Source organism: Lampetra fluviatilis, chromosome 28, assembly GCF_964198595.1.
Source record: "Lampetra fluviatilis chromosome 28, kcLamFluv1.1, whole genome shotgun sequence".
Taxonomy (NCBI): domain Eukaryota; kingdom Metazoa; phylum Chordata; class Hyperoartia; order Petromyzontiformes; family Petromyzontidae; genus Lampetra; species Lampetra fluviatilis.
The window spans coordinates 12764618-12775275 of NC_136302.1; the positions used below are offsets into that span (position 1 = coordinate 12764618).

The 10658-nt window shown below is 57.1% G+C and overlaps 1 protein-coding gene across 4 annotated transcripts in view; it reads left to right on the forward strand.

The window, feature by feature from the left end:
• Positions 1 to 8735, forward strand: part of LOC144942810 (paired box protein Pax-7-like) — a 102013-nt gene extending 93278 nt beyond the window's left edge. For 3 of the 4 annotated variants that reach the window (XM_078869785.1, XM_078869786.1, XM_078869787.1), the window contains exons 8-9: positions 1689 to 1953; positions 4259 to 8735. In XM_078869785.1, the coding sequence (XP_078725911.1) occupies positions 1689 to 1953; positions 4259 to 4377 (384 nt within the window). In that variant the 3' untranslated portion in view covers positions 4378 to 8735. Of the gene's footprint in view, positions 1 to 1688; positions 1958 to 4258 lie in introns of all 4 variants that reach the window. The other variant, XM_078869788.1, reaches the window with a different exon arrangement.
• The last annotated feature ends 1923 nt before the right edge of the window (positions 8736 to 10658 follow it).

Below are 10658 nucleotides of genomic sequence, written 5' to 3' on the forward strand. Positions count from 1 at the left end.
TGCTGAACCTGGAGTGTGCCACTAAGAGGTGGGGACTTACCATCAGCCCCACCAAAAACTAAGCACCTGCCTGGGTATTTTCTACCATCGGACGCTCCACCCCCACAACTCCCAATTAGTGATGGGGCAGTTGTGGAGAGTTCCCCATACCTGGGCAGTGTGCTCATGACCGGCTCCGGTTTGACAGCAGAGGTCTCACTCCGAATCCGTCGAGCGGCATTATCTTTTCTTCGGTTGCGTAATGCTGTGTGGAAGCTACCTGGTCTGTCTATCCGCACGAAGCTTCAGGTCTTCTCGGCCACAGTCATTCCCTCCCTTATCTACGCTTGCAAAACGTGGACCCCCTAGTGGAACATCTTCGCCGGTTAGAAACATTTAGGCTGGCCTCCCTACGATCCATTTTGGGTTTAAGCAGGCTGGATTGTGTGAGGAGCTCACATATCCTTGAAAGATCTGGACAAAGTCCCATCGGTGAGCTCCTCCGGCAGGCAAGGCTGCGTTGGCTGGGTCATGTAGCCCGCATGCACAGCCACCGCATGCCTTAACAGCTTTTGTTCGGCCGGATCGAGGGGGCTAAACGGGCGCGGCACGGGCTGGAGAAGAGATGGAGTGATGTGGTACAGGAGGATGTGGAGCTGAGTGGACTTGCCGATGACTGGTACCAGCGGTGTCAAGATCGGCCTCTGTGGAGGAGGCTCGTGAAGGACGCTACTGGCCAGTTGGAGGCAGTCGCCCTCCAACAACAACGGAGGGCGGAGGAGCAACGCTCACAACAACGAGCGGAGCGCCGAGTGGCTAAAGCACAGCAAGTTAACACAGTAGGGGGCACAGGTGGTGCATCAGCTAGTCATCTCAGTCGACCCGTGGCACCTGGGTCTGCCCCGTGACCTCCTGCCAGCGGGCGTTCGATACTTCACGTGGTCTCAACGTGCACATAGCCTGGCACAAGCGTCGTGGTAACGTTACCGCCACTTAGTGGCGAATAGCGGTTGTTGTTGTGTACGTGTGTGCGTGCGTCTGTGTATATGTGTGCGTGCGTGCGTCTGTGTATATGTGTGCGTGCGTGCGTCTGTGTATATGTGTGCGTGCGCTTGTCCGGAACATTCGGCTCGGCAGGGGGCTCGGGGCGCGAGCGGTGGGGTGGGGCGCGCGTCGTGAATTGTGTTCACGCTGCACCGTGGAAGCCCTGCAGCCACTGGAGGCGCTACACTCGCCACAGTGGCAAAACTCGAATTTGATTATTGCTTCAACTGGCGGGTGAATCATTGCGCAACGAGAGTATAACTACGACGTTATACATCGCAGGATCGGCGGCTCGCGGGTACACGCGTCGAGTCGCGAGCCTCGGGTCGAGGCTGGTGTGTCCTCATCAGCATGCCGCTCGAGGCGCTGCCAAGGTTAAGAGGAGAATCTCAGGTCTCGCAAGCCTAGCAGGTTTTGAGCCTGAATAGCACCTGAACGAGTGACCACTTTGCGTAACGGGCGCTATAGGCTCCTGCGTAGCTACGCTGCCAGCAGCGAGTGGCGCGATCCACGGTGACACCTCACCTCGTTGATCCCCCCGACATCCGCACGGATCCCAACAAACTCCCCCCCCCGCGATACGCACAGCTCACCTCGGCCGCCGCGACCACGCGAGTTGACGTCCCTCCCGTTCCGTCTTCCCCCCCCCCCGCACACCTCGGCAGATGATGGGAATCCTGGGCAACCCGTCGGCCATGCCCCCGCAGCACGGGCAGGAGTACTCGCTGTCCCCGCTGCCCTCCTCCGGCCTCGTCGACCACTCCTCGGGCCTCTCCGCCAGCTGCAGCCAGCGCGGCGGCGGCGACGGCATGAAGCACGACGGCAGCGGCCTGCCGCCCTCCCAGGCCTACTGCCCCGCCACCTACGCCGCCGCCGGATACGGGCTCGAACCCATGCCCGCCGCCTACCAGTACAGCCAGTACGGACAGAGTAGGTACTGCCACCACTGCCACCACCGCTGTCACTGCCACCGCTGGGCGCTGCCGCCCATGAGGAGGGCGGCGGCGACAGCGTGGGTGTGTTTGTGTGTGTGTCTGTCTATGTGTGTGTCTATCTGTGTATGTGTGTGTGTCTGTCTGTATCTGTGTGTGTCTATGTGTGTGTGTCTGTCTGTGTGTCTGGGGAGTGGTCGTGCAGGGGTTAGCGCGTTGTACTGCAAACCCGACGACCCGAGTTCAATTCCCGCTCACGGCCAACACGACTCAGCCTCAAATGAGTACCTTGTGCGGTGTGTAAACATCGTCACTGGGGAGACAAAGGCGGTCGGGCGTGGCGCTGGGCACCCCATCCCCCCATTTGCCATGCCGGCCTTCATAGGTGCTCGCTAAGAGCACTTGCCCCAAGAGTCTGTTAAAGGGTTTATATGGGGGACCTTTGTCTTTGTGTAGGTGAGTAGAGAAACGTGTGTATGAGCTGAGTCTCCGATGTGGGTTCGAGATTCGGCCACGGCTAACATCAGTTGCAAGTGAAATCTTAACCAGTTCTGAGTCTCCCTTGGGTAAACTGAGCCTTAAATGAATACCTGCTGTGCTGTGTGAACATTAGCACAAGGGTGACGAAGGTGACGGGACACGGTGCTGCCCACACCACCCTCTCGTAGGTGCTCGCTAACAGCACGTGCGGTAAAGAGGGGATGGCTGCGTGTGTGGGGAGCAGCCAATGTGGTTCCCGCACCGATTCCGTGGCCAGGGGCATGCCGTGGCCACCCCCTCGGCCTTTTCTCCAGCGGCTCGGCCTAAACGGTCGGACCGTGGAGACAAAGGGGCCAGGCGTGTGTCTGCGCTGCCCCCACTTAGCCCCCGTGTATTCTGCCAGCCTTAAGGGGCGCTCGCTAACAATGCTTTGCCCCAACAGGATACAAAAAGGGCTTAACTCAGGCCCCTTTATCTCTGAGCGTCGATGATATTGTTTTGCTCGGGACGCGAATTCGTAGCCTCACCTCTTGATCCCACAGGCACCTCGGTGCTACCAGCGGCAATTTGGCCCTGCAACTATCATTATGAAAAAGAACGTTTTGGGCTCCGGAACTCTGCTTACTCGCTGATTCGCTTGCATTGAACCAAGCTGTGAATAAAAAAATTTGACGAAAAAAGTCGCATAAACAAACCGATAAACATAGTTTAAATGATTTGACAAAATAAATACATTTCGTTCCCGAGCGCCGACGATAGCAGCGACAGTTGTAATAATAAGAATAATAAAAGCGCAACAAAAACCTCTCCCTTTCTCCCGATAAAGAAGAAAGGTTTTGTTAAGACGGCTATTTTTCAGGCCCTGTAACCTTGTGAACCCGTCCTATAAGATCACTTCCAACCCCGGCAGCGTGGGCCTCTCCTCTCCCCTCCTCTCCCCTCGCTCGCCCAGTGATGTCACTCACCCCCTCGCGACCCCCGGGCAGCCCGGGGAGCCGAGGTCAGGGGGTCGCGTGGGACGCACAAAGGCCCTGAAAAGGGGGCGGCCCCCTGCGGAGCGTGGGCCGAGGTGGAGGCCACGGGAGGGGGCGTGTTTAATGAACTCTTGGAGGAGTAGTTTATCAGGCCTAACGGAGCGCCACAGGAGCCGCCGCTTCCTACTGATGCATTGTGCCCGCCGCGCCACAGGTCAATTAATAATTGGCCTCCTCGTGGGGTTTAAACTGGCTTAACTTTTCTTTCTTCACAGTTAGGTAAACATTTTTTATCAACAAAAAGAGAAAGAAATATAGAGCTTTACTCTTTTCGCGGCTAAGTTCACGGGCTCGTTCCTCTCTGCCCCCGCCGTCTCTCTGCTTAATTCCCGACCTCAAAGAGCTCCTTCTGCAGTAATTCCTTAAATAGCCAAGCGTCGAGTTTGTTTTTGAAAGGCTCGGCGCTCGGGACTGCGAAATCCCGGCATCTGTGCACGCCCGCCGCGGCGGACGTGCGGCCCGGCTTCATGACGAGACCGCCGCCCCCACCGGCCACCTCGTGGTTTTTTTTTAAAGAAACCACAGCTCTCAAAACTTATTTTGCATTCCTGTGTTTCACATTTAATTTCCTTGGTCACAAGGACTCGAAACAGCGGTGAACCTTTTAGCCACAAATGCCGTCCCCGCGTTCATCTTTACCCCAAAATCCCCCACGCATTTCTCCTCGAGACTAATGCGCGGGTAATGTTTCATAGTTTTGTAAATTCATTTACGCGGGGTCCTTTTTATTAAAATCTTTTTCCCCTCTCTCCCCACACCCCCCCCACCTCCCTGGCTTCTGTTCCGCAGCTGCCGCTGACTATTTGGCCAAGAACGTGGGCCTGGGCAGCCAGAGGCGGCTCAAGCTCGGCGAGCACTCGGCCGTGCTGGGGCTGCTGCAGGTGGCGGAGACGGGGCAGGCCTACTAGACGGGGCTATGCGCCGCCACCCCCCGCCGGCACCTCGTCCGCCCCGACCCGCTCCTCCTCGCTCCCTCACTCGCTCGTTCACTCGCTCGCCCAGCCGGCCCCCGCACGCCTCCGTGCCGCTCGCCCGTTAACGCGCGAGGACGCCGCTCCGGGCTGCTCCCTCCGAGTTCCTCGGTTCTTTTCGTCGTCGGTGTTTTTAATTCGTCCATTCCTGCCGTGTCACCGGGCAACGTTTAGCAGAGGCGCCGGCGCGGGCCGCCCTTCCCAAAGCTCCCGAGTGACGACCTCGTCTCGGCGGCGCACAGGTGCCCATTCCAGTTCGCAAGCCGTGTGCATTTTTGAAAAATTCAGACATTCCCAGCCACAGCGTCTCCTCACTCCAGTGAGCGTGGGGCAGTGTGCTCTTCTTTGCCGATGGCTTGGAGCCGTTGGTGGAAATTCCACATTCCCGGGGCAGGTCCCGGTCTATCGAAATGGCGACCAATTATTCACTTCCCACAAAATCAATGCAGAACGTAACGCAGCTTCTTTACCCCCGAGCAGTCCCCGGAAACTGCCGGACCAAACGTGGGCGACCGACGCCGGGCGCTGCGAACCTCTCCCCCCGCGGCGCTCGGTCGACCGCACGCCACTCCGGGGGAACTCGGCGACGTGCCTGCTGGCGTAGAGAACCCACAGGTCCCACCCTGCCACTACCACCTGTGATGATGATGATGATGGCGATGGGGTTGGCTCGTTGGACAAATAATGACAGGGACAGCCGACGCTCCGTGCCGAGAGGGCGAGATGCTATCCGTGTTACCGAATAGCAAAAGAAAAACAAGCAAACATTTACGAAAATAAATAAATTTAAACAAAAAGTTGCTCGATATGATGGCTCAACGCAGTTGGAGATTTGCATCAACAGTTTGAGAATGAAAGAGGGCCTTGAGAAGAAATGTTTTTAGACGAACATAGCTGAAGGCGCCACCGCGTGAATCGGCGTGAAATAGTCGCCGAGGCGGCTGCACCGCGTCGCCAGAGGAGGAGCCTCATCAGAATAATTCCCATTACACACCTCCTCTTATCGCTTCTGCGCCATCGGGCGGGCGGGCACACGCCACGTCTGAAATACTGAACGCCTGTCGAGCGAGCGTCGCCTGGAAATGGAACTTTCGGCGAGCGGCCACAGACCGCCTTCGCCACGTCGCGGCCGGCCGGCCTGCAGTCGGCGCTCACGGCGTGCGCCGCCTCTCCCGCAGACCAAGCCCTGGACTAACTTCTCACCAAGCCTCGTCGCACGCCGGCCAATTTGGTTGAGAGTTGTTCTTCCGCTCGCGTCGCTAAACGCTTGCGTGCACGTGCCGATGTCATGTGTTTGGCCGTGTCGGGTGGCGGAGGGCCTTTTGACACGAATTTGTGCAAACATTTATTCTGTATTGGCTGCAACAACAAAAAAATTACGCTTGCTTAAACGCGTAAAAAGGTTCAACGCGGCGTTACCAGCGCCACATGTCGGTACAAATCAGTTTCCTGCCGCCCGACGCACGGTGCCAATCCGCGGGTTGTCCGTGTCGAGCCTGGATGGGTGGCGGACCGAGCTCAAACCCTCCCCGCAGCGTCCACGATCTTCTCACTGCCGGTTCCCTTTCCCGATCGCCGACCAAATTGGGGTGTCGTTTGGGAGCGAGCTTGGGGGTTTTTATTCTGGCCACGATTCTGACCGCGCCACACAGCGGGCAGGTTTCGCTCACCGGGAGAGAGCGGTGGGCACGTCGTTACCTCGTTAACCCTAACGAGGTAACGAAATAACGACGAGCGGGCGGCCCGGCTGTCGGAATGCGTGGAGGTGGGAGAGAGAGAGACGCTCCTGGAACCGGGCGCTCCGCTCTGCATTGCCCGGCGGGGCGTGAGACGTGGAGCTGTTCAGCTTTTTCATTCCATTTACCGAGCGTCCAATATTTTATACGCTGTGTGTGTACGTGTGAGCACGCATGTATATACACAGTGCGTATATATGTATGTGTATGTACATATGTATACAGCATATGCGTACGTGTGTACATGTGCGTCTGTGTACGGTATATCTATACACGCGCGCATAGCCAATGTGCCGATGTGGTATGTTTTGAACGTATAAACATTGGTGGTGGAACAACAACAAAAAACGTCGTTTGAGAAAATCACAAAAAAAAATCATCCGAATTTTTCTCCTCGGACGGCCGCCTGCGGTGGCGTGGCCCCGAGTGGACCAACATCGCCACCGCCACTGTCGTGGTGCATCCCAGGGAGTTGCTCTCCACCCCGTGGAGATTCGCGCTGTTCCATTCTGGAGTGGGGGAGGGCGGAGGCCAGCGTGGTCCGGGTCTGGTTTACTGACTCATCTCGTGTTGTTGTGTGCTCGGGTTCAGAGGCATTTAACGGAACGAGATCCAAAATGACTTCTGCCTCGGTGAATGGGGGAGCGTGTTGTTTTTGTTTGTTAGCGTTTGTATGTGCACAAAGACAAAGATCCCCCGTATAGACTTAGCAGACTGTTGGGGCAATTGCTAACTTTTGAAGGCTGGCACGCTACACAAAGGGGTGGGTGGCCAACACCACGCCCGGGTTACTTTGTCTCCATTCGTAGCGACGTTTACACATCGCACGAGGTACTCATTTGAGGCCGAGTCGACCTAGGGGAGGACCAGGACCGGTTCAGATAATCGTCACTGGTGTTGGCCGTGAACGGGAACCCATCCCCTCGTGTGCCGTGCCCGCATTCATAAGTGCTGCTCGCTAACAGCACTTGCCCCGACAGTCTACTGAGGCCACACGGGGATCTGTGTCTGTACGTACACGCGTGCGCGTTCCTCTGTTGGAAGTCGCCGCGAAGCTGCCCCCACTTCGCCAGCCTCGCGTCTCGGAGCGGCGACATCCCTCCTCCCTCGTGGCACCCACCGCCTCTTGTGAGATATATAAATAATAAAGACAACATCGCTGGTTCTAATTCCTTACGGAACCTTGGGAGTTCCGCTGTCGAAACCGTAGCGAGACAACGTGAACCTGTATTTCCATTTGTTACAAAATTATTACCAATTTTGGATGATGATATTATTATTGTGAAAGTTCCTTTGATGCGGCTAGCAACAGCTTTTAGAATGTATAGAGGCGTTACTTTGCAAATGTACAACAATGTTGTTGTCCCGTGGGACTTGGTGGTGTGTCCACACGCTGCGCACAGGAGGAGCGAGGTGGGTGAATCCCCCCATCCGAACTCTGCCGCAGTCCCGCGTGCCGTAGCGAGACACACGGCCCGTGACGTCTCCGTTGTCCCGCCTGCGCGTGCGTGTGCGCGTGTGTGTGCGTGTGTGTGCGCGTGTGTGTGCGTGCGTGCGTGTGTGCGTGTGCGCGTGTGTGTGCGTGTGTGTGTGTGCGCGCGTGCACGTGTGTGTGTGCGCGCGTGTGCGTGTGTGTGTGTGCGCGTGTGCGTGTGTGTGTGCGTGCGTGCGTGTGTGCGTGTGCGCGTGTGTGTGCGTGTGTGTGTGTGCGCGCGTGCACGTGTGTGTGTGCGCGCGTGTGCGTGTGCGCGTGTGCGTGTGTGTGCGCGTGTGCGCTCTTCTTTTATATTTGTTTTGCTCGTATTGTCCACTCCCGAGACTCGGCGAACGACCTTGGTGACACTGTAAAAGTTGTAAGTAAATATACTGTATGAAGCAGAGACAAACACTCCACGCGTGTGACGTCTTTCGGCACACCACAGGGGGGTGCCGACGGCCACCCTACTACGCCCGTGTGGGGGTGATTTCTGGGGGGGAGGGGCTTATTTAAGAGTGATTAGTGACTGCCGCTGCGATGGACATGGACCATGCCGGTTATTATTTGTGTGTTTTTCTTTGACCGTTTGTACCGAGGTGAGACCGCCGCCCCCCGTGCCCCCCCCCTTGCCCCCCCCCCCCTCCGTGCCCCCCGCGACACAACAGCCGTGATTCCGTCTCGCTCTTTGGCGTCATCCAAACGGAATCTCACCGACCCCGGCTCCACGTGTGCCCCCCACTGCCCCCTCCCCCCCATAATCCCCACCCCCCTCCCCCCGCGCCGTGCCTGTACATATATGTCCCTGTAATTTATTCCGTGTTGCTAGATGGTGTGTGTATAGCAAGCTGCACTTGCATCCCGGCTCCGCCGTCCGTCCGTGCGCCCCCCACGGCCTGGCCCCCCCCCTCCTCCTCGCCGCTGGTGGCTGCTGCTGCCGCCGCTCTCGCGACGACATCACGGGGGGTGTGGGGGGGGGGCTCCACCCCGGGACCCCCCCCCCCACCCCACGCCACTGTTTCTCTGTAAGCCCCCCTCCCGCCCCGTCCACCACCCCTCTCCGCGTTCACAAATAAAAACCAAGTCTTAAGCATCGACCAAGTGGAGTCTCTCTTGGGCTGTTTTGTTGTTGTGGTTCTCATCGCGTGTCTCCTCGCATCATCGTTGACATCAGCAAGGAGCGCCTCATCCGTCGGTCCCAAATGAGGAATCGCAGAACGCATCGAGCCGTCTCCCTCGCCGCGGCGAGCAGAACCTCAACATCGGTTGGCATCGCGCTCCTCAAACCCTGAACTCGCTGCAGCTTCTGCAGCAGCAGCTGCTGCTGCCATCACGCACACGAATAGACGTGCAGCGCGCCGTGTTCTTGTTTTCATTGCTACAGAAGTTCGTGGTTCAAAGTCCGGTGGCCGACCTGGTTAATACTGCGCTGGTGCGTTAACCGAAACAACATCACCACGCGCCGTCTGCCTCGCAGTGCGCCGTAAAGATCCCGTGAGGTCGTCTTACACAGGTGTCGTGGTTCAGAGGACACCTTCGCATCGCTCTAGAAAAATATAAAAAATATATCTGCTCATCACCACTCAATAGCGCTCCCCTACTACACAACGTGTCATCTTCGGGTGAGACTCGTGCTTGTACGACTTCCAACTAACATCTTAAATATCACCGTGGCTCGGTGATATGTGAGTAGGGCCCCGTAGCAGCGGCGCTGGGAGCTGCGTTGGGGTTGGAAAGACCCCGATGCAGCCTGGACCAGACGATTGGGGCACTTCCGATTAGCACTGCTGGCTACGTAGGTCTGCCCAGTGCTGATGTTTACACATCACACCAGGCACTACATTTGAGGCTGAGTCGACTTAGGGGAGGCCCAGGGACCAATTCAAATATTCGCCGTGAGTGGGAACTCGGGTCGCCGGCAAAGCGAAGTGCGATAACCACTGCACCACCTCTCCCGACCATCGACACGTGCAGACGCGCTGTCACAGACACGCCCGCCCGCCCGCCTCTACCTGGACAAGCACAGATGCATTCCGACGCAGAGAGAGACTCACCCGACCATCGTGTTGTTAGCGAGCAGATATCACGACACACACGCTGTACACACAGACACGCATACATATACTGAAACAGACACAACGACACCAACTGCTCCCTTCGTGACGGCGACATCACTACAACACGTGTGCCAGGCTATGTGCACTTTGATGCCGCGTCAAATGTCAAGGCTCGCTGCTGGCACGAGGCCACGAGACAGACCCAGGTGTTCTGGGTTGACTGACCGAGATGACTGGCAATGCCAGCAGACACAAAGACAAAGATCCCCCGTGTAGTCTGAACAGGCTGCCGGAGTAAGTTTTAGCGAGCACCTATAAAGGTCGGCACAGCACACGAGGCGGTGGGTGGCCAGAATCACTCCGCCTTTGTCTCCCCAATGCTTTGTTTTACACATCGCACCAGGTACTCGTTTGAGGTTGAGTCGACCTAGGTGTGGTCCAGGACCGGTTTAGATTTTCGTCACCAATATTGACCGTGAGAATCAAACTCGGGTCGCCGGGTTCGTAGCGCAGCGTGCTGACCGCTGCACTACCGCTCCCCACACACAAACAAAGACAAAGATCCCCCGTATAGCCTGAACATAGTATTGGGGCAAGTTCTGTCAGTGAGTGCCGACTCAAGTCTGGCACGGCCCACGACAGCGTTGGTGTGGCTAGAAGCACGCCCAGTGCTCATGTTTACACTGGTTTAAGGCCAAGTCAACCTACGGGAGGCCCATGACCGGTGCAGATTTCATTTGCCACTGACGATAACCGTTCTCAGGAACAGACCTTCTATCGCCGGGGTTTGTCGCACGATGCGCGATCGGCTACGCCACCATTCCCCACACAGTATTCAGACAGACACACAAACCTACACAGAAGCACGCACGTGCAAATACAGACACACACGTGCGCATATGGAAAGCTACGCAGACACAGAGAAAGACTCGCATGCATATATATACACAG